The 24,150-nt window shown below is 45.0% G+C and overlaps 1 protein-coding gene across 3 annotated transcripts in view; it reads right to left on the reverse strand.

Moving 5' to 3' along the window:
- LOC137377219 (deformed epidermal autoregulatory factor 1 homolog) overlaps positions 1-24,150 on the reverse strand; it is a 322,407-nt gene that overhangs the window by 293,046 nt on the left and 5,211 nt on the right. For all 3 annotated transcript variants that reach the window (XM_068046757.1, XM_068046756.1, XM_068046755.1), the window contains exon 2: positions 6,351-6,445. In XM_068046757.1, coding sequence (XP_067902858.1) covers positions 6,351-6,419 — 69 coding nt within the window. In that variant the 5' untranslated portion in view covers positions 6,420-6,445. The remainder of the gene's footprint in view (positions 1-6,350; positions 6,446-24,150) is intronic.

Below are 24,150 nucleotides of genomic sequence, written 5' to 3' on the forward strand. Positions count from 1 at the left end.
AATGAGGTGGGCCAAGTGGATCAAGTATCAGTAGGAGAGCATTTAGGGGACAGCGATCATTGTATCATAAGATTTAGGTTGATTATAGAAAAGGACAAAGAACGAGTTCATAAGTTCAATGAATACTGATTCAAGTAATGGTGGTGGGTCTAGATCGCCATGATATAGTTCTGCAGCGCAAATATCTATGGTTTCCTTAAGTGGTACATTGGTGAGTAGGCTAGCAATGTCAAATGAGCACATGGACACGGCATTGCTATCGATATGCAAATCCTGTATGGTCTTTGCAAATGTGAAGGGATCCTTCACCGTGTATATGGAGAACTTGCTCAAAACTGGTTGTAACAATTTGCACAAACATTTGGCCAATTCATGTTGTGCAGAACCGGTCATAAATAAGATAGGGCATAGAGGGACATCACTTTTGTGTGTCTTGGGCAGCCCATACATAAGCGGATGCAGCAAGCCGTGAGGACGAACCCTATCATACATACCACCCGCAGCTCATTGCTCTTACACAAGTCCAGCAAGCTTGGCAATTAACTGTCAGTCACCGTAAACACATGCATTCGCCATGGCAACGCCTCTATCAATCACAGTTCACTTGCCAACCAATCAGCACTCTCTTCTCATGCAGTACAAGTTGTTGTTTTCCCTTACAGTGATTATTCTTGCAATTGTCCTGATGAGTGCAAGATGAAAAGCTTCGACAACATGTCTCTATTTTCAGCAATAACTTGCTGGAACTTTTTGAGGAGGTAGCAGAGGGTTGATGTGGGCAATGCTGTTGATGTGGTGTACATGGACTTTCAAAAGGCATTTGATACAATGCCACACAACAGACTTGTGAGAAAACCTGTAGCTCATGGAATAAAAGGGACAGCAGCATGGATATGGAATTGGCTGAGTGACAGGAAACTAAGAGTAGTAGTTAATGGATGTTTTTCAGGCTGGAGAAAGGTTTGTAGTGGAGTTCCCCAGGGATCAGTGGTTGGACCCTTGTTTTTCCTGATATATGTTAATGACCTAGACCTTAGTGTACAGGGCACAATTAAAAGTTTGCAGATGATATGAAATTTGGAAGCATTGTGAACTGTAAGGAGGATAGTGTAGAACTCCAAAAGGACATAGACAAGTTGGTGGAATGGGCAGACAGGTGGCAGATGGAATTCAATGCAGAGAAATGTGAAGTGATTCATTTTGGTGACAAGAACATGGAGAGACAATATAAAATAAAGGGTACAATTCTAAAAAGGGGTGCAGGAGCAGCGGGACCTGGGTGTATACGTGCATAAATCACTGAAGGTGGCAGGACAGGTTGAGAGAGCAGTTAATAAAGCATACAGTATCCTGGACTTTATTAATAGGGGCATAAAGTACAAGAACAAGGAAGTTACGTTGACCTTGTATAAGACTCTAGTTCAGCTGGAGTATTGCATCCAGTTCCGGATGGAAAGACGTGAAAATATACAATGGATGGTAGGACCCTAGGAAGTACAGAGGGTCAGAGGGACCTTGGTGTATTTGTCCATGGATGACTGAAGGCAGCAGCGCAGGTAGATAGGTGGTTAGGAAGGCATATGGGATACTTGCCTTTATTAGCCGAGGCATAGAATATAAGAGCAGGGAGGTTATGATGGAGCTGTATAAAACGCTAGTTAGGCCACAGCTGGAGTACGGTGTACAGTTCTGGGCACCACACTATAGGAAGGATATGATTGCACTGGAGAGGAGGCAGAGGAGATTCAACAGGATGTTGCCTGGGCTGGAGCGTTTCAGCTATGAAGAGACTGGATAGGCTAGGGTTGTTTTCCTTAGAGCAGAGAAGGCTGAGGGGGGACATGATTGAGGTATACAAAATTATGAGGGGCATTGATAGGTTAGATAGGAAGAGACTTTTTCCCTTAGCAGAGGAGTCAATAACCAGGGGGCATAGGTTTAAGGTAAGGGGCAGGAGGTTTAGAGGGGATTTGAAGAAAATCTTTTTCACCCAGTGGGTGGTTGGAATCTGGAACACACTGCCTGAAGGGGTGGTAGAGGCACAAACCCTCACAACATTTAAGAAGTATTTAGATGAGCACTTGAAACGCCATAGCATGCAAGGCTACGGGCCAAGTGCTGGAAAATGGGATTAGAATAGATAGGTGCTTGACAGCCAGCACGGACACAATGGGCCAAAGGGCCTGTTTCTGTGCTGTATAACTCTATGGCACTGGACAGAGTACAGAAAAGATTCATGAGAATAGTTCCAGGTATGAAGAACTTCAGTTATGAAGATAGATTGGAGAGGTTAGGCTGTTTTCCTTAGAGCAGAGAAGGTTGATAGAGGTATTCAGAATCATGAGGGGGTCTGGACAGATAGAGAGAAACTGTTCCCACTCATGAAAGAATCGAGAACGAGAGGGCACAGATTTAAAGTATTTGGTAAGAGAAGCAAAAGCGACATGAGGAAAAACTTTTTCACACAGTGAGTGGTTAAGATCTGGAATGCGCTGCCTGAGAACGTGGTGGAGGCAGGTTCAACTGAAGCATTCAAAAGGGAATTTGACAATTACATGAAAAGGAAGAATGTAGAGCCAGTGCAGACACGATGGGCTGAATAGCCTCCTTCTGCACTGTAACGATTCTGTGATTCTGGTTGGACATTCCATGTCCTAACAAACTTCTGTGTAATAAAAAAAAGTTCGACCTTTGTTGTTTTTCTGGTGATCTTAAATTGGTGCCATTTAGTTATTTCTTTTTCAGTGATTCATTCTCAGGATGTCAGTGCCACTGGCATTTATTGCCCATCCCTAACAGGGTCTAATTTTAAACACACCGTGTTTTTAGCTCCCCTTTGGTGAATCCTTGTTCACCGCTTTCCAATTATAAGGCAAATAAACCAGCACAAACAGGCTTTCTTAGGTTTAAAGAAGACAAGTTGAAATTTATTAAACTTAAACTCTAATTCGTTTGATGCCTATTAATACACGACGCCTCCACGCTAGCATGCATACGCAATACACACATGCAAATAGAGACTGAAAAGAGCAGAAGAAAAATAAAGTGGAAATGTTTGAGGCAATATTTGAAGAGTTTTTGTTACAGTTCCTCAAGTTCACTGTCAAGTCCTTGATTGTAGGTAGATCTTGCTTTTCGTTGGTTTCCAGTATTCTTCGTAAACCTTGTTCACTGTAGGAGACTTTTCTCTCTTGGGGTTCACGTGTCTTCAGTGGATTCAGAGGCTTGTGAGAAAGAGATGGGAGCAGACAGGAGAGATCTTCTCAATCCAGGAGCAAACACACTCTCTGTTCAAACTGTTTGTACAATTCAGAAAAACCCAGGTTGCCCAGCAGGTTAGTCATGTGACTAACTGGTCTGACATCTTGGATTGTATCACCTTAGCAGTCTCTGGAATGCTCCCCTTACACATAATACCTGGTGATCAAGGTCCATCGTGGGTTGAATGTGTCAGGAAATGGTCCTTTGTCCTTCCAATCACCGTCTGTTAATATGCAAATGTTTCCAGCCACGGCTTATCTTTTTAACAAGTCCTTTCTTTATTGCAGTAACAGTTTAAAATCAATGTTCATGGCAAAATTAATGTGCCTCATTCTTGGTAGGTGGGGGCCTAGCATGACAAAGTTATGACTGAATCTGCTTCAGCCACCCTTACAGGCAGCGCATTCCAGATCATAAAAAATGCGATTAAAAAAATTCTCATCTTCCCTCTGGTTCTTTTGCGAACTTTCTTAAATCTATGTCCTCTGGTTACCAACCCTTCTGCCGCTGGAGACAGTTTCTCCTTATTAACTATGTCAAAACCCTTCATATTTTGAACACTGTTATTAAATCTCCCATTAACTTCCTCTGCTTCTCCAGTCTCTCCATGGAAGCATTTGCATTTATGTAGCATCCTTCATGTCATCAGAATATTGCAAAGTGTTTCACAGCCAGTGAAATATTTTTGAATATAGTAAATATAGTAAACACAACAACCAATTTACACACAGCAATGTCTCATAAACACCAAATATAATCTGTTTAGGTGATGTTGTTCAGGGATAATATTGACATGACACCAGGAGAACTCCCCTGTTATGGTACAAAACACTGAGGTAGAAAAGCACTGGAAGGGGTAGAAGATTCTCTGCCAAAGGGAGCAGAGATGGAGTCACCTGAGCCAGATGAGGATAATGTGAAGGTTCTGTGGATAACAACAAGAAATGAGGAGATGGAAACTAACTCTGGGAGCCAGATATAAAGCAGGCAAAGCAATTGGAACAGGAAATTTGTCATCACATAAGGGAAGGGGATATAGAGAGAAGACTGGTGTATAAGGAAATTACAAGCAAACAAATCCAATCATTAAATAAAGAAAACTTGCAGTTATATTGCACCTTTCACAAGTTCAGTGTTGTGAGACAACCTTAAGAACCACCTTAAGAGCTGTAAGTGAAGATCGCCAGAGGAAGTAATGTCACGTCACACATAACCAGAGTGTTGTGGGTGTAGCCCAATACAGTGAGATATATTTAGATGTGCTCGTGCAGTATCTGTTTGTATATATATCTATTCTAGTTAAGTTATAATTAAAAACCCAGGTTTTCTTTGGATATTACATGTAGTCCTGTGAGTCTTACAATAGTTCACACATCATAGGAACATGTAATATTGCACTCAGGATATCCCAAAGCGCATTACAGCCAATAAAGCACAATTATAATGTAGGAAATGTGACAGCCTTTTGTGCATAGCAAGCTCCCACAAACAACAATCGGTTAATGACCAGATAATTTGTTTTTAGTGACACTGGTCAAGGAATAAGTATTAACCAGGACACCGAGAAAGAACTCCCCTGCTCTTCGGATTATTTTATATCCACAAGAGGCAAGACGAGACCTCAGTTTAAAATATCATCCAGAAAGACGCCACCTTCAAAGTGCATCACTCCCTCAGCACTGCTCCTCCAACAGTACAGTGTTCCCTCAGCACTGCTCTTCCAACAGTGCAGCGTTCCCTCAGCACTGCTCCTCCAACAGTACAGTGTTCCCTCAGCACTGCTCTTCCAACAGTGCAGCGTTCCCTCAGCACTGCTCCTCCAACAGTACAGCGTTCCCTCAGCACTGCTCCTCCAACAGTACAGCGTTCCCTCAGCACTGCTCCTCCAACAGTACAGCGTTCCCTCAGCACTGCTCCTCCAACAGTACAGCGTTCCCTCAGCACTGCTCCTCCAATAGTGCAGCATTTCCTCAGCATTGCTCATAAAACAGTGCAGCATTCCCTCAGCACTGCTCTTCCAATAGTGCAGCATTTCCTCAGCATTGCTCCTCCAACAGTGCAGCATTCCCTCAGCACTGCTCTTCCAACAGTGCAGCATTTCCTCAGCACTGCTCCTCCAACAGTGCAGCATTTCCTCAGCACTGCTCCTCCAACAGTGCAGCGTTCCTTCAGCACTGCTCTTCCAATAGTGCAGCGTTCCCTCAGCACTGCTCTTCCAACAGTGGAGCGTTCCCTCGGCACTGCTCCTCCAACAGTGGAGCGTTCCCTCAGCACTGCTCTTCCAACAGTGCAGCGTTCCCTCAGCACTGCTCCTCCAACAGTGCAGCGTTCCCTCGGCACTGCTCTTCCAACAGTGCAGCATTCCCTCAGCACTGCTCTTCCAACAGTACAGCGTTCCCTCAGCACTGCTCCTCCAACAGTGCAGCGTTCCCTCAGCACTGCTCTTCCAACAGTGCAGCGTTCCCTTAGTACTGCTCTTCCAACAGTGCAGCATTTCCTCAGCACTGCATTGGAAGTGTCAGCTTGGATTATGTCTGTATAGTGGGACTTGACCCACGACCTTCCAACTCAGAGGTGAGAGTGCTACTCACTGAGCTACAGGTAACACTAAGAGAAAGAACCTGATTCTGTCAGATATATCACTGCTGTATCTTCTTCTTCTTCTTTGGGCCTCCTTATCTCGAGAGACAATGGATACGCGCCTGGAGGTGGTCAGTGGTTTGTGAAGCAGCGCCTGGAGTGGCTATAAAGGCCAATTCTGGAGTGACAGGCTCTTCCACAGGTGCTGCAGAGAAATTTGTTTGTTGGGGCTGTTGCACAGTTGGCTCTCCCCTTGCGCCTCTGTCTTTTTTCCTGCCAACTACTAAGTCTCTTCGACTCGCCACAATTTAGCCCTGTCTTTATGGCTGCCCGCCAGCTCTGGCGAATGCTGGCAACTGACTCCCACGACTTGTGATCAATGTCCCATATGCTGCACCAAACACAGCGAATGTTACCGAGAACACCACCAAGATCAGTGCAGAACAAATTTAAACTGATAAAGAACATGGGATGTGACAGCCTATGCACGTGTAAACGAAACCACTTACCAGCACGTGTTCTGATATGGAGGCGTTTGCGACAGACGTTGTAAAAACATTGTCCGCAGGTCCAGTCATATTCCCCACAGTCACTGTCGTCACTTCTGCAACCCAGAAATCAGGAGAAAACACTATTAACTGCGTTTCACTGTGAAAAATAATCAATTTATTTCTTTCCACTCTGCTGCTGCACCAAGTCAGGTATAAAATACTGGGATAAAAGCAAAATGTTATATAAAATACTGGGATTTGTCTGGTTTATTGTTATGTTGGCGGGCCAAATTAAAGTGGAATACTGACACATTCATTGGAATGCCCCCCCCCCCCACTGGAATAGTGGCACACTCCTGGAAACCCCCAGAATACTGACTCACTCCCAGGAATACTGACACATTCCCAGGAACACCCAGAAATACTGACACACTCCTGAAAACCCCCAGGAACACTGACACACTCCCAGAACCCCCTTGGAATACTAACACACTCCTGAAAACTCCACAAATACTGGCATACCCCCTGGATACCCAGAACCCCTGGAATACCCAGAACACTGATGCATTCCTAGGACATTCGGGAACACTTTTTTTCCCCCAAAATATACTTTATTCATAAAAATCTGTAAAAAATACATTACCAAACAGTTTCAAACAGCACCAAGTCAAAAATTACGAACAGTGCAAAGGAGGTCCGTTTGCTTCAATACAACCATGAGTTGCCTCACAACCCTTACATTTCACATTTGTCGTGCCAGATACATTTTTACATTTTACAGCAGACAAAATTTTCCCGATACAGTTCGAGGGGTTTCCCATGGATCCAGCCCCTCAGTTCATCTTGATCCGGAGGGACATGATGTTCAAACCTCTGGATAAGGGCGGGAAAAATGTACCCAATGTCGCCCTCATCCTGATGAAGCAGAAAATGGCTCGGGTGACCGCCACAGCGCAGGAGTGGGGTATGGGCCAGACCTGCGCCACGTACAGTAACAACGTGAGCGCCTCGCACCTGATGACCAGGTTCTTACCCACAATAGAGAGAGATCGCTGCCCCCACATGCTCAACTTGTCTTGTACCTTGGCTACTCGCTCCTGCCAGGTTTTGGTGCACACCCCGGCCCTTCCGAACCATATCCCCAGCACCTTCAGGTAGTCTGACCTGACGGTGAAGGGGACAAAGGATCGGTCAGCCCAGTTCCCAAAGAACATGACCGCGCTCTTGCCGTGGTTAACTTTGGTTCCCGAGGCCAGTTTGAACTGGTCGCAGATGCTCATCAGTCTGCGCACGGACAGCAGGTCCGAGCAGAAGATGGCGACGTCATCCATGTACAGGGAGGTTTTAACCTGAGTGCCTCCACTGCCTGGGATTGTCACCCCTCTTATGCTCGCATCCTTCCGAATGGACTCAGCAAAAGGTTCAATACATAAACAAACAAGACCGGGGAGAGAGGACAGCCCTGTCTGACTCCAGATTGGATCAGGAAACTTTCCGATTCCCACCCATTGATTGAGACTGCGCTATTGATATTTGTGTAGAGCAGTTTGATCCAATTGCAGATTCCCTCCCCAAGCCCCATTTTGGAGAGCACATCCATCATGTAGGTGTGCAATATCCTGTCAAAAGCCTTCTCCTGGTCCAAGCTGATGAGGCAGGTGTCCACCCTCCTGTCCCGTACATAGGCGATCGTATCCCTGAGTAGCGCGAGGCTATCGGAAATCTTCCTGTCGGGTACAGTGCAGGTCTGGTCAGGGTGAATCACCAACTCCAGAGCAGACTTGACTCGACTGGCTATGACTTTGGACAGAATCTTGTAGTCAACATTAAGCAGTGAGACAGGCCGCCAATTTCTGATCTCCGCCCTCTCCCCCTTCTGCTTGTAGATGAGGGTGATGTTGCCTTTCCTCATGGATTCTGACATGCTGCCGGCCAGAAGCATACTCTCGTATACTTCCAGCAAGTCCGGGCCGACCCAGTCCCACAGGGCCAAATACAACTCAACCGGTAAGCCGTCGCTTCCGGGAGTTTTACTCGTTACGAAGGACCCGACGACCTTTGTCAGCTCGTCCAGAGTTAGCAGCTTGTCCAGTCGGGAACAAGGGCATACTCCCCGGTGCCATCGGGAATAGCAAACATTAAGACGAAAGACCTTTTCTTGTGGCCTGCTGAATCTGTGCCAGTCACCTTACACTCAAACCTGCAATAGTTTTTAATTTATCAAAGGAACATAAAGGCTTATAATTCCCACCTGACAATTAAAAACAACCCCTAACCCCATTCCCACCTTAACGCTTTACCACCCCATTGTTGAATAGTTCAGCAGATGTATTGAAATAAAATGCAAATGAGGGGTTGCAACCTCTGAGGTATTTTCATCTATTTGTGTAATTTGAAGGCTGGAGCCCATTAGTGATTGAAAGTGGCTGCAGGATCCTAGAACGGTGATAAGTTGCAAATTTTTCTCCTGGGATCCACCACGGAAACTCCAGGACTATCATTCGATTTTTTAAAAATTGTTCTTGGAATGTAAGTGGCATAGCCAAGGCCTTGATAAGGTGGTGGTGAGCTGCCTTCTTGAACTGCTGCAGTCCATTTGGGGTAGGTATACCCACAGTGCTGTTAGTAAGGGAGTTCTAGGAATTTGACCCAGCAACAGTGAAGTAACAACGATATAGTTCCAAGTCAGGATGGTGTGTGACTTAGAGGGGAACTTGCAGGTGGTGGTGTTCCCATATGCCTGCTGCCCTTGTCCTTCTAGGTCATAGAGTCATAAAGTCATTTACGGCACAGAAGGAGGCCATTTGGCCCATCAAGTGCATTCCAGCTCTCTACGGAGCTATGCTGTTAATCCCACTCCCCAGCTCAATCCCTGTAGCCCTGCAAGTCTGTTTCTCTCAGGTGGCTATCCAACCTCCTCTTGAAGTCATTGATCGTCTCCACTTCCACCACCCTTGTGGGCAGTGAGTTCCAGGTCATTACCACCTGCTGTGTAAAAAAGTTCTTCCTCATATTCCCCCTGCATCTTTTGCCCAAAACCTTCAATCTGTGTCCCCTTGTCCTTGTACCATTAGTTTATGGGAACAGTTTTTCCTTGTCTAACGTATCTAAGCTTGTCATAATCTTGTACACTTCCATCAAATCTCCTCTCAATCTCCTTTGTTCTAAGAACAACCCCAGTTTCTCCAACCTAACCTTGTAACATAAAAACTGACTGTAAAAGCTTCTGTAGATATGTGAAGAGAAAAAGATTAGTGAAGACAAATGTGGGCCCCTTAACGTCAGAAACAGGGGAATTTCTAATGGGGAACAAAGAAATGGCTGACCAATTAAATACATACTTTGGTTCTGTCTTCACAAAGGAGGACACAAGTTACCTCACAGAAATGTTGGGGAACATAGGGTCTAGTGAGAAGGAGGAACTATATGAAATCAGTATTAGTATGGAAATGGTGATAGGGAAATGATGGGATTGAAGGTTGATAAATCCTCAGGGCCTGATAATCTACATCCCAGAGTACTTAAGGTAGTGACCCTAGAAATAGTAGATGCATTGCTGGTCATTTTTCAAAATTCTATAGATTCTGGAACAGTTCCAATGGATTGGAGGTAGCTAATGTAACCCCACTATTTAAAAAAGGAAGTAGAGAGAAAACAGGGAATTATAGACCAGTCAGCCTGACATCAGTGGTGGGAAAAATGCAAAGTCCATTATAAAAGATGTAATAGCAGAGCACTTGGAAAACAATGACAGGATCGGACAAAGTCAACATGGATTTACAAAAGGGAAATCATGCTTGACAAATCTACTGGAATTTTTTGAGAATGTAACTAGTAGAATAGATAAGGGAGAACCAGTGGATGTGGTGTATTTGGACTTTCAGAAGGCTTTCGATAAGGTCCCACATAAGAGATGAGCATGCAAAATTAAAGCACATGGGATTGGGGGTAAAGTATTGACATCGATAGAGAACTGGTTGGCAAACAGGAAACAAAGAGTAGGAATAAACGGGTCTTTTTCCAAGTGGCAGGCAGTGACTAGTGGGGTACCGCAGGGATCAGTCCTAGGACCCCAGCTATTCACAATATATATTAATGATATAGATGAGGGAATTAAATGTAATATATCCAAGTTTGCAGATGACACAAAGCTGGTGGGAGTGTGAGCTGTGAGGAGCATGCAGAGAAGCTCCAGTGTGATTTGGACAGGTTGAATGAGTGGGCAAATACATGGCAGATGCAGTGTAATGTGGATAAATGGGAGGTTATCCACTTTGGTGGCAAAAACAGAAAGGCAGATTATCTGAACAGCAATAGATTGGGAAAGGGGGAAGTACAGCGAGACCTGGGTGTCCTTGTGCACCAGTCGCTGAAAGTCAGCATGCAGGTGCAGCACGCAGTTAAGAAGGCAAATGGTATGTTGGCCTTCATAGCAGAGGATTTGAGTACAGGAGCAAGGATGACTTGTTGCAATTATACAAGGCCTTGGTGAGATCACATCTGGAGTATTGTGTGCAGTTTTAGTCTCCTTATCTGAGGAAGGATGTTCTTGCTATGGAGGGAGTGCAGCAAAGGTTCACCAGACTGATTCCTGGGATGGCAGGACTGACGTATGAAGAGAGATTGGGTCGATTAGGCTTGTATTCGCTAGAGTTTAGAAGAATGAGAGGGGATCTCATAGAAACCTACAAAATTCTAACAGGACTAGAGAGACTAGATGCAGGAAGGATGGTCCCCATGGCAGGGGAGTCCAGGACCAGGGGTCACAGTCTAAGGATATGGAGTAAGCCTTTTAGGACTGAGATGAAGAGAGATTTATTCACCCAGGGAGTGGTGAACCTGTGGAATTCTCTACCGCGGAAAGCAGTTAAGGCCAAATCATTAAATATATTCAAGAAAGAGCTAGATATAATACTTAGGGCTAATGGGATCAAGGGATACAAGGAGAAAGCGGGAACAGGTTACTGAGTTTGGATGATCAGCCATGATCGTATTGAATGGCGGAGCAGGCTCGAAGGGCCAAATGGCCTACTCCTGCTCCTATTTTTCTACGTTTCTATGTTCTCTGTTTCTACACAGTGGCGCAGTGGTTAGCACCGCAGCCTCACAGCTCCAGGGACCCGGGTTCGATTCCGGGTACTGCCTGTGTGGAGTTTGCAAGTTCTCCCTGTGTCTGCGTGGGTTTTCTCCGGGTGCTCCGGTTTCCTCCCACAAGCCAAAAGACTTGCAGGTTGATAGGTAAATTGGCCATTATAAATTGTCACTAGCATAGGTAGGTGGTAGGGAAATATAGGGACAGGTGGGGATGTTTGGTAGGCATATGGGATTAGTGTAGGATTAGTATGAATGGGTGGTTGATGTTCGGCACAGACTCGGTGGGCCGAAGGACCTGTTTCAGTGCTGTATCTCTAATCTAATCATCGCCCCCATTCCTGGAACCATTCTGGTAAATCTCCTCTGCACCCTCTCAAGGACCCTCACACCCTTCCTAAAGTGTGGTAACCAGAACTGGATACAATACTCCAGCTGAGGCCTAACCAGAGCTTTATAGAGGTTCAGCATAACTTCCCAGTTTTTGTACTCAATGCCTCAACCTATGAAGCCCAAGATCCTATATGCTTTACTAAGCACTCTCTCAACAGGTGGAAGAGGTCGCAGATTTGGAAGGTGCTGTCAAAGGAGATGCGGCGAATAGCTGCAGTGCATCTTGTAAATGGTACACACTGCTGCCATTGTGCACCACTGATGGAGAGACTGAATGTTTAAGATAGTGGATGAGGTACCAATCAAGTGGGTTGCTTTGTCCTGGATGGTATCGAGCTTCACGAGTGTTGTTGCAGCTGCACCCATCCAGGCAAGTGGAAAGTATTCCACCACACTCCTGACTTGTACCTTGTAGATGGTGATCAGGCTTTAGGGAGTCAGAAGGTGAATTACTCGCCTCAGGATTCCCAGCCTCTGACCTGTTCTTGTAATTACAATATTTATGTGGCTGGTCCAGTTATGTTTCTGGTCCTGGCAATTTTTTTAAAATTCTTTCATGGGATGTGGATGTTGCTGGCAAGGCCAGCATTTGTTGCCCATCCCTAATTGCCTTTTCAGAGGACAGTTAAGAGTCAACCACATTGCTGTGGGTCTGGAGTCACATGTAGACCAGACCATGTAAGGACGGCAGATTTCCTTCCTTGAAGGACATTAGTGAACCAGATAGTTTTTTTACCACAATCAATGATAGAGACTAGCTTTCAATTGCAGATTTTTATTAAATAATTGAATTTAAATTCCACCAGCTGCGTGGTGGGATTTAAGCCCATGTCCCCAGGGCATTAGCCTGGACCTCCAGATTACCAGTCCAGTGACATTACCACTACACCACCATCTCCCCAACTAGTGTTGTAGATAGTAGGAAGGAGGGTTCAACAGTGGGGAAACTTATAAACCTAAAGGCAAAAGTCAAGGCCACAGAGCTGTGATCTGTGTAAGGAGAAGCAAAGTTTGATGGAAAGGGCCAAAAAGTTTAATGGCAATAGTGCATCAGTGAATAAGATCAAATCATGGGAAAATGGTAAAAAGTTAAAATTAAAGGCACTTTATCTGAGTGCATGAAGCATTCGTAACAAGATAGACAAAATTAATGACACAAATAGAGATAAATGGGTTTGATCTAATCGCCATTACAGAGACATGGTTGTTTGGTGACCAGTTGGGAACTAAATATTCCAGGGTATTTGACTTCTCAAAAAGACAAAATAAAAAGATGGGGCAGAGGGGGTAGGGTGGGGGGTGTGGTGGCAGTAGCCCTGATAGTAAAGGATGACATAAGGACAACAGTGAGGAATGATCTTGGCTCGGAACAGGAGGAAGCAGAATCAGTATGGATGGAGGTAAGAAATAACAAGGATTGAAAATCGCTAGTAGGAGTCGTTCATAAGCCCCCTAACGGTAGCTATACTGTTGGACAGAGTATTAATTAAGTAACAGGAGCTTGTAAACAAAAACAATAATCATGGGGATTCTAATCCTCATATAGACTGGACAAATCAAATCAGCAAAAATAGTTTATGGAATGCATTCTTAACAGTTTCCAAGAGCAATACTTTGTGGAACCAACTTGGGAAGAGGCTCTTTTGGATCTTGTTTTGTGTAATGAGACTGAATTAATTAGTAATCTCAAAGCGAGGGATCTTCTATTGAAGAAAAACCATAACATGATAGAATTTCATCATCTTGAGTTTGAGAGTGATGTACATCAGTCCAAAACTAGAGTATTGGACTTAAATAAAGCCAATTGTGTGGATATGACAGTCACGTTGGCTAAGGTAGATTGGGAAATTAGATCAAAAGGTATGACGGTAGATAAGCAATGCCGAACATTTAAAGAATTATTTTGTAATTCTCAACAAATCAACATTCCATTGAGAAATAAAAACTTAATGGGAAAAGAGATCCATCCGTGACTAACGAAAGAGATTAAAGACAGTATTTAATTAAAAATAGAGGCTTGTAATATTGCCAAGAATAGGAGAAAGCCTGAGAATTGGGTGAGTTTTAGAAACCAGCAGAGGCCGAGCAGAAAACTGACAAAAAGGAAAAAAGAATGAGAATAAACTGGCAAGAGAAATAAAAACAGATTGTAAGAGCTTCTGCAAGTAAGCAAAAAGGAAGAGAGTAGTCAAAGTAAATATGGGTCATTGCAGGCTGAGACAGGAGAAATTATAATGGGGAATAAGGAAATGGCAGAGACATTAAACAAATATTTCTAACTGTCCTCTCAGTTAAAGACTCAAAACACATACCACACATTAAGGAATGGTAAAAGGACACTTAGAAAATCATAATATGATTAGGCAGAGTCAACGTGGTTTTCTAAAAGGGAAATCATGTTTGACAAATCCATTAGAGTGTTTTAAAGATGTAACTAATAGGATAGATTAAGGGGAATCATAAGAACACAAGAAATAGGAGCAGGAGTCGGCCATTCGGCCCCTCAAGCTTGTCCCACCACTCTATAAGATCATGGCTGATCTGCTCCAGACCTCAACTCTGCTTTCGTGCCAGCTCCTCATAGCCCTCAACTCACCAATATTTCAAATATTTCAGTGGATGGTGTATGTTTGGATTTTCAAAAGGCATTTGATAAGATGCCACACAAAAGGTTGTTACAAAAGATAAGGGCTCATGGGGTCGGGGTAATATATGAGCATGGATAGAGGATTGGTTAGGACAGAAAACAGAGAATAGGAAAAAACGGGTCATTTTTATAAAATAAAAGCAAAATACCACAGATGCTGGAAATCAAACAAAAACAGAAAGTGCTGGAAATATTCAGCAGGTCTGGCAGCTTGGAGAAAGAAGCAGAGTTAACGTTTCAGGTCCGTGACCTTTCAACAGAAGCCATTTTAATGGGTTCATTTTTATGTTGGCAGGCTATTAATATTCATTGCAGCAGCTTATTCGGGAGCAGAGAGTGCGAGCGAGTGATCAGCTGGGAAGGTCAGTTTCAAAGTAAACTTAATTTCCTTTTGTTTTCGGCGGAGACCAGGGGGTTGCTGGGTAAGTAAAACCCTATATATTTGGGCTGTTTAAAATAACTTGCCTTTCATTGCAGCAGCTGATTCGGGAGCAGAGAGTGCGAGCGAGTGATCAGCTGGGAAGGTCAGTTTCAAAGTAAACTTAATTTCCTTTTGTTTTCGGCGGAGACCAGGGGGCTGCTGGGTAAGTAAAACCCTATATATTTCGGCCGTTTCTGAACCCGAGACACTACACCTGTAGTGTCTCCCACCCACCCTCCTCCTCTAACCAACAAAAAAGGACTCGGTGGTGTGTAGATAAGGGAAGGCTTTTTCTATTACTCTTTTTTTTTATCGTGTGATTGGGAAAAACTTTTCGTTCCTTTTTCATTTAACTAAGTTAAAAGCTTAAGATTAAAAATGACAGGAGATCTCAGACCCGTGTCATGCTCCTCTTGCTCAATGTGGGAGCTCAGGGACACGGCTGATGTCCATGACTCCTTCACGTGCAGGAAGTGTGTTCAGCTGCAGCTCTTGTTAGAACGCATGACGGCTCTGGAGCTGCGGATGGACTCACTTTGGAGCATCCGCGATGCTGAGGAGGTCGTGGATAGCACGTTTAGCGAATTGGTCACACCGCAGATTAGGATTGCTGAGGGAGAAAGGGAATGGGTGACCAAAAGGCAGAGAAAGAGCAGGAAGGCAGCGCAGGAGTCTTCTGCGGTCATCTCCCTCCAAAACAAGTATACCATTTTGGATACTGTTGAGGGAGATGGCTCACCAGGGGAAGGCAGCAGTAGCCAGGTTCATGGCACCGTGGCTGGCTCTGTTGTTCGGAAGGGCGGGAAAAAGAGTGGAAGGGCTATAGTCATCGGGGATTCGATTGTAAGGGGAGTAGATAGGCGGTTCTGTGGTCGAAAACGAGACTCCCGAATGGTATGTTGCCTCCCAGGTGCACGGGTCAGGGATATCTCAGATCTGCTGCAGAACATTCTGAAGGGGGAGGGTGAACAGCCAGTTGTCATTGTGCACATAGGCACCAATGATATAGGTAAAAAACGGGATGAGGTCCTACAAGCAGAATTTAGGGAGTTAGGAGCCAAGTTAAAAAGTAGGACCTCAGAGGTAGTAATCTCAGGATTGCTACCAGTGCCACGTGATAGTCAGAGTAGAAATGAAAGAATAGTCAGGATGAATGCGTGGCTTGAGAAATGGTGCAGGAAGGAGGGGTTCAGATTTTTGGGACATTGGGACCAGTTCTGGGGGAGGTGGGACTATTACAAATTGGACGGTCTACACCTGGGCCGGACTGGAACCAATGTCCTTGGGGGTGCTTTTGCTGACGCTGTTGGGGAGGGTTTAAACTAATGTGGCAGGAGGATGGGAACCAAATGAGGAGGTCAGTGGACAGTAAGGAAGTAGTAACTAAAGCCTGTAAGGAGCTAGATAATGAAGTCAAAGTGACTAAGGGAAAGAGTAGGCAGGGAGCAGATGATGAACGCAAAGGGACTGGTGGTCTGAGGTGCATTTGTTTTAATGCAAGAAGTGTAGTAGGTAAGGCAGATGAACTTAGGGCTTGGATTAGTACCTGGGAGTATGATGTTATTGCTATTACTGAGACTTGGTTGAGGGAAGGGCATGATTGGCAACTAAATATCCCAGGATATCGATGCTTCAGGCAGGATAGAGAGGGAGGTAAAAGGGGTGGAGGAGTTGCATTACTGGTCAAAGAGGATATCACAGCTGTGCTGAAGGAGGGCAATATGGAAGACTCGAGCAGTGAGGCAATATGGGCAGAACTCAGAAATTGGAAGGGTGCGGTAACAATGTTGGGGCTGCACTACAGGCCTCCCAACAGCGAGCGTGAGATAGAGCTACAAATATGTAAACAGATTATGGAAAGATGTAGGAGCAATAGGGTGGTGGTGATAGGAGATTTTAATTTTCCCAACATTGACTGGGATTCACTTAGTGTTAGAGGTCTAGATGGAGCAGAATTTGTAAGGAGCATCCAGGAGGGTTTTCTAGAGCAGTATGTAAATAGTCCAACTCGGGAAGGGGCCATACTGGACCTGGTGTTGGGGAATGAGCCCGGCCAGGTGGTTGAAGTTTCTGTAGGGGACTACTTTGGGAATAGTGATCACAATTCCATAAGCATTAAAATACTCATGGACAAAGACGTGAGTGGATCCTAAAGGAAGAGTGCTAAATTGGGGGAAGGCCAACTATACCAAAATTCGGCAGGAGCTGGGGAATGTAGATTGGGAGCAGCGGTTTGAAGATAAATCCACATGTGATATGTGGGAGGCTTTTAAAGAGAGGTTGATTAGCGTGCAGGAGAGACATGTTCCTGTGAAAATGAAGGATAGAAAGGGCAAGATTAGGGAACCATGGATGACAGGTGAAATTGTGAGACTAGCTAAGAGGAAAAAGGAAACATACATAAGGTCTAGGCGGCTGAAGAAAGACGAAGCTTTGAAAGAATATCGGGAATGTAGGACCAATCTGAAACGAGGAATTAAGAGGGCTAAAAGGGGTCATGAAATACCTTTAGCAAACAGGGTTAAGGAAAATCCCAAAGCCTTTTATTCATATATAAGGAGCAAGAGGGTAACTAGAGAAAGGATTGGCCCACTCAAGGACAAAGGAGGAAAGTTATACGTGGAGTCAGAGAAAATGGGTGAGATTCTAAATGAGTACTTTGCATCGGTATTCACCGAGGAGAGGGACATGACGGATGTTGAGGTTAGGAACAGATGTTTGAATACTCTCGGTCAAGTCGGCAGAAGGAGGGAGGAAGTGTTGGGTATTCTAAAAGGCATTAAGGTGGACAAGTCCCCAGGTCAGGATGGGATCTATCCCAGGTTACTGTGGGAAGCGAGAGAGGAAATAGCTGGGGCCTTAACAGATATCTTTGTCACATCCTTAAACACGGGTGAGGTCCCGGAGGACTGGAGAATTGCTAATGTTGTCCCCTTATTTAAGAAGGGTAGCAGGGATAATCCAGGTAATTATACACCGGTGAGCCTGACGTCAGTGGTAGGGAAGCTGCTGGAGAAGATACTGAGGGATAGGATCTATTCCCATTTGGAAGAAAATGGGCTCATCAGTGATAGGCAACATGGTTTTGTGCAGGGAAGGTCATGTCTTACCAACTTAATAGAATTCTTTGAGGAAGTGACAAAGTTGATTGATGAGGGAAGGGCTGTAGATGTCATATACATGGACTTCAGTAAGGCGTTTGATAAGGTTCCCCATGGTAGGCTGATGGAGAAAGTGAAGGCGCATGGGGTCCAAGGTGTACTAGCTGGATGGATAAAGAACTGGCTGGGCAACAGGAGACAGAGAGTAGCAGTGGAAGGGAGTTTCTCAAAATGGAGACGTGTGACCAGTGGTGTTCCACAGGGATCCGTGCTGGGACCACTGTTGTTTGTGATATACATAAATGATTTGGAGGAAAGTATAGGTGGTCTGATTAGCAAGTTTGCAGACGACACTAAGATTGGTGGAGTAGCAGATAGTGAAGGGGACTGTCAGAGAGTACAGCAGAATATAGATAGATTGGAGAGTTGGGCAGAGAAATGGCAGATGGAGTTCAATCAGAGCAAATGCGAGGTGATGCATTTTGGAAGATCCAATTCAAGAGTGAACTATACAGTAAATGGAAAAGTCCTGCTAAAATTGATGTACAGAGAGATTTGGGTGTTCAGGTCCATTGTTCCCTGAAGGTGGCAACGCAGGTCAATAGAGTGGTCAAGAAGGCATACGGCATGCTTTCCTTCATCGGACGGGGTATTGGGTGCAAGAGTTGGCAGGTCATGTTACAGTTGCATAAGACTTTGGTTCGGCCACATTTGGAATACTGCGTGCAGTTCTGGTCGCCACATTACCAAAAGGATGTAGATGCTTTGGAGAGGGTGCAGAGGAGGTTCACCAGGATGTTGCCTGGTATGGAGGGCGCTAGCTATGAAGAGAGGTTGAGTAGATTAGGATTATTTTCATTAGAAAGACGGAGGTTGAGGGGGGACCTGATTGAGGTGTACAAAATCATGAGAGGTATGGACAGGTTGGATAGCAAGAAGCTTTTTCCCAGAGTGGGGGATTCAAATACTAGGGGTCACGAGTTCAAAGTGAGAGGGGAAAAGTTTAGGGGGGATATGCGTGGAAAGTTCTTTACGCAGAGGGTGGTGGGTGCATGGAACGCGTTGCCAGCGGAGGTGGTAGACGCGGGCACGATAGCGTCTTTTAAGATGTATCTAGACAGATACATGAATGGGCAGGAAGTAAAGAGATACAGACCCTTAGAAAATAGGCGACATGTTTAGATAGAGGATCTGGATCGGCGCAGGCTTGGAGGGCCGAAGGGCCTGTTCCTGTGCTGTAATTTTCTTTGTTCTTTTTGTAATAACACCACAAGAATCAGTACTGGGGCCTCTGCTATTTACAATCTATATTAATGACTTCGATGAAAGGACCAAATGTAATGTATTCAAGTTCGCTGACAATACAAAGCTAAATTGTAAGGAGGACACAAAGAGGCAGCAAAAGGATACAGACAGGTTACGTGAGTGGGCAAGAGGAGGATTGAGACCGAGAGGGCACAGATTTCAAGTATTTGGTGAGAGAAGCAAAAGTGACATGAAGAAAAACTTTTTCACGCAGCGAGTGGTTAAGGTGGAGGAGTGTGGTGGAGGCAGGTTTAACTGAACCAAAAGGGAATTAGACAGTTATATGAAAAGGAAGAATGTGCTGGGTTATGGGGAGAAGGCAGGGGAATGGAACTAAGTTAATTGCTCTTTCGGGGAGACAGTGCAGACACAATGGGCCAAATGGACTCCTTCTGCACTAACAATTCTGTGATTCTGAATAGAAAGGCAGAATATTTTTAAATGGTGAGAAACTATTAAATGTTGGTGTTCAGAACATAAGAATTAGGAGCAGGAGCAGGCGGTAAGGCTCCTCCAGCTTGCTCCGCCATTCACTAAGATCATGGCTGATCTGATCTGAGTCTCAACTCCACTTTCCTGCCTGTTCCCCAGAACCCATGACTCCCCTATAATTCAATAATCTGTTTATCTCAGCCTTGAATATATTCAATGACCCAAACTCCACAGAGGGATTTGGGTGTGCTTGTACAAGAAACGGAGAAAGTTTTTTAATTTTGTTCTTGGGATGTGGGCATCACTGGAAAGGACAACATTTATTGCCCATCCCAGAGAAGGTGGTGGTGAGCTGCCTTCTTGAACCGCTGCAGTCCATATGGTGCAGCCACAGTGCTGTTAGGAAGGGAGTTCCAGGATTTTGACCTAGCAACAGAGAAGGAACGGCGATATAGTTCCAAGTCAGGATGGTGTGTGGTTTGGAGGGGAACTTGCAGGTGGTGGTGTTCCCATGCATCTGCTGCCCTTGTTCTTCTAGGTGGTCGAGGTTGCACATTTGGAAGTTGCTGTCTAAGGATCCTTTGTGTGTTGCTGCAGTGCATCTTGTAGATGGTACACACTGCTGCCACTGTGCGTCGATGGTGGAGGGAGTGAATGTTGAAGGTGGTGGATAGGGTGCCAATCAAGCAGGCTGCTTTGCCTGGAGTGTTGAGTGTTGTTGGAGCCACACTCATTAAGGCAAATGGAGAGTATTCCATCACACTCCTGATTTGTAGATGGAGGACAGGCTTTGGTGAGTCAGGAGGCAAGTTACTTGCCGCAGAATTCCCCGTCTCTGACCTGCTCATGTAGCCACAGTATTTATATGGCTACTCCAGTTCAGTTTCTGGTCAATGATAACCCCCAGGATGTTGCTGGTGGGCGATTCCGCGATAGTATTAAGATGGAGAATTAACAGAAGTGTACAAGATTATGACAGGCTTAGATAAGTTAGAAAGGAAAAACTGTTCCCATTAACAAATGGTACAAAGACTAGAGGACACAGACAGAAAGTTTCGGGCAAAAGATGCCGGGGAATATGAGGAAGCACTTTTTTACGCAGCGGGTGTTAATGACCTGGAAGCCGCTGCCCAGAAAGGCGGCAGATGCAGAGATGATCAATGACTTTGAGAGGAAGTTGGATAACCACCTGAGAGAAATAGACTTGCAGGCTACAGGGATCGAGCCATGGAGTGGGACTGACTGCATAGCTCCGTGTAGAGCTGGCATGGACTCAATGGGCCAAATGGCAAATTGTATTGACTGCTATGCAATCATTAGGAAACATCACCACTTTTGACTTTAGGATGGAGAGAAGGTCATTGATGAAGCAGCTGGAGATGGTTGGGTAACATGCAGGTATAGCAAGCAATTAGGAAGGCAAATGGAATGTTGACCTTTACTGCAAGGGAGTTGGAGCACAAAAGTAAGGTAGCTTTGCTGTAATTGCACAGGGCTTTGGTGAGACCATACCTGGAGTACTTTGTGCAGTTTTGATCTCCATATCTGAGAAACAATATACCTGCCTTAGATGAGGTGCACTGAATGTTCACTAAATTGATTCCAGGGACGAGAGGGTTGTACTATGAGGAGGGAATTTTTTTTAATATTCATTCATGGGATGTGGATGTCACTGGCTAGGCTGGCATTTATTGCCCATCCCTAATTGCCCTTGAACTGAGTGGCTTGCTATGCCATCGCAGAGTCAACCACATTGCTGTGGGTCTGGAGTCACGTGTAGGCCAGACCAGGTAAGGGCGGCAGATTTCCTTCCCTAAAGGACATTAGTGAATCAGATGGGTTTTTACAACAATCGACAATGGTTTCATAGTCACAATTAGACTAGCTTTTTAATTGATTAGAATGGGCCTATACTCTCTGGAGTTTAGAAGAATGAGACATGATCTCATTGGAACATATGATTTTAAGAGAGCTTGACAGGGTAGATGCTGACAAAATATTTTCCCTGGTTGGGGAATCTAACAAGGGTTCACAATCTCAGGATAAGGAGTTAGCCATTTAGGATTGAGATGAGGAAGAATTTTTTCACTCAGGGTTGTGAATCTTTGGAATTCTCTACTCTATGGATTCTTAGTTGTTAAGTATATTCAAGGCTGAGATCAATAGACTTTTGGACTCTAGGGGAATCTAGGGACATGGGAATTGGCCAGGAAAGTAGAGTTCAGCTTGAGGATCAAACATGATCTTATTAAATGGTGGAACAGGCTCGAGGAGCCGTATGGCCTACTCCTTCTCCTATTGCTTAGGTTTCTATAGCGACACCACCGCGCCAATCCAAGATGCTGATGAAACTCTCTTCTGTTGGAGGTGGTCATTACCTGGCGCAAATGTTATTTGCCATTTATCAGCCCAAGCCTGAATGTTTTCCAGGTCTTGCATACCACATAGATTGCTTCATTAACGAAGGAATTGCAAATGAAACTGAACATTCTGCAATCATCAGTGAACAGTCCCACTTCTGACCTAATGAAGGAGGGAAGGTCATTGATGAAGCAGCTGCAATTAGTTGGGCCGAGGACACTATCCTGAGGAACTCATGCAGCAATATCCTGGAGTTGAGATGATTGGTCTCCAACAACCACAACCATCTTCCTTTGTTCTTGGTATGACTCCAGCAAGTAGAGAGTTTTCCCCTGATCCCCACTGACTTCAGTTTTACTAGGGATCCTTAATGCCACACTCGATTAAATGCTGCCTTAATGTCAAGGGCAGTCATTCTCATTTATGAAATTCAGCTCCTTTGTCCATGTTTGGACCAAGGCTGCAATGAGGTCTGGAGATGAGTGGCCCTGGCGGAACCCAAACTGAGCATCTGTGAACAGGTTATTATTTGATATCATTTGGTAGCACAGTTGATGACACCTTCCGTCACTTTGCTGATGATTGAGAGTCGACTGATGGGGCAGTAATTGGCCTGATTCAATTTGTCCTACTTTGTGGACAGGACATAGACAGGGAAATGCCTCTGTTGTAGCTGTACTGGAACAACTTGGCTAAGAATGCAGCTAGTTCTCAAGCACAAGTTTTCAGCACTACAGCTGAGATGTTGTAAGGATCCGTAGCATTTGCTGTGTCCACTGCACTAGCCATTCCTTGATATCACATGGAGTGAGTTGAGTTGGCTGAAGACTGCCATCCGTGATGTTGGGAACCTCAGGAGGAGACTGAGATAGATTATCCACTCAGCACTTCTGGCTGAAGATGGTTGTGAGTGCTTCAACTTTGCCTTTTGCACTCATGTGCTTGGTTCCACCATCATTGAGGATGGGGATGTTTTTGGAACCTCCTCCTCCAGTTAGTTGTTTAATTGTCACCACCATTCACGACTGGATGTGGCAGGACTGCAGAGCTTAGATCTGATCCATTGGCTATGGGATCGCTTATCTCTGTCTATCGCATGCTGCTTCTGTTGTTGAGCATGCACATAGTCCTGGATTGTAGCTTCACCAGGTTGACACCTCATTTTGAGATATGCCTAGTGCTGCTCCTGGCATACCCTCCTGCACCATTCATTGAACCAGGGTTGGTCCCCCAGCTTGATGGTAATGGTAGAGTGGGGGATATGCCAGACCATGAGGTTACAGATTGTGCTTAAGTACAATTCTGCTGCTGCTGATGGTCCAAAGCGCCTCATGCATGCCCAATTTTGAGTTGCTAGATCTGTTCTGAATCTATCCTAAATAGGAGGGCAGTAGTGATACACAACACGGTGGATGATCTCCTCGGTGCAAAGACAGGTTTGGTCTGCACAAGGACTGTGCGGTGGTCACTCCTACCAACACTGTCATGGACAGATGCATATGCAGCAGGTAGACTGGTGAGGATGAGTTTAAGTAGGTTTTTCCCTCTTGGTGGTTCTCTCACCACCTGCTACAGGCCCAGTCTGACAGATATGTCCTTTAGGACACAGCCAGCTTGGTCAGTAGTAGTGCCACCAAGCCACTCTTGCTGATGGACACTGAAGTCACTCAGAGTGCATTCTGTGCCCTTGTTACCCTCAGTGCTTCATCCAAGTTGTGTTCAACATGGAGGAGGACTGATTCATCAGCTTTTTTCATTCATTCATGGGAGGTTTGCGTCGTAGACAAGGCCAGCATTTGTCCCTAGATGCCCTTGAACTGAATGGCTTGCTAGGCTATTTCAGAGGGCGGTTAAGAGTCAACCACATTGCTGTGGTCTGAATTCACATGTAGGCCAGACCAGGTAAGGATGGCAGATTTCCTTCCTAAAGGAACATTAGTGAACCAGAAACAAAAACAAGAAATGCTGGAATCACTCAGCAGGTCTGGCAGCATCTGTGGAAAGAGAAGCAGAGTTAACGTTTCGGGTCAGTGACCCTTCTTCGGAACTGACAAAGATTAGAAAAGT

This window comes from Heterodontus francisci, chromosome 14 (genome assembly GCF_036365525.1).
Source record: "Heterodontus francisci isolate sHetFra1 chromosome 14, sHetFra1.hap1, whole genome shotgun sequence".
Taxonomy (NCBI): domain Eukaryota; kingdom Metazoa; phylum Chordata; class Chondrichthyes; order Heterodontiformes; family Heterodontidae; genus Heterodontus; species Heterodontus francisci.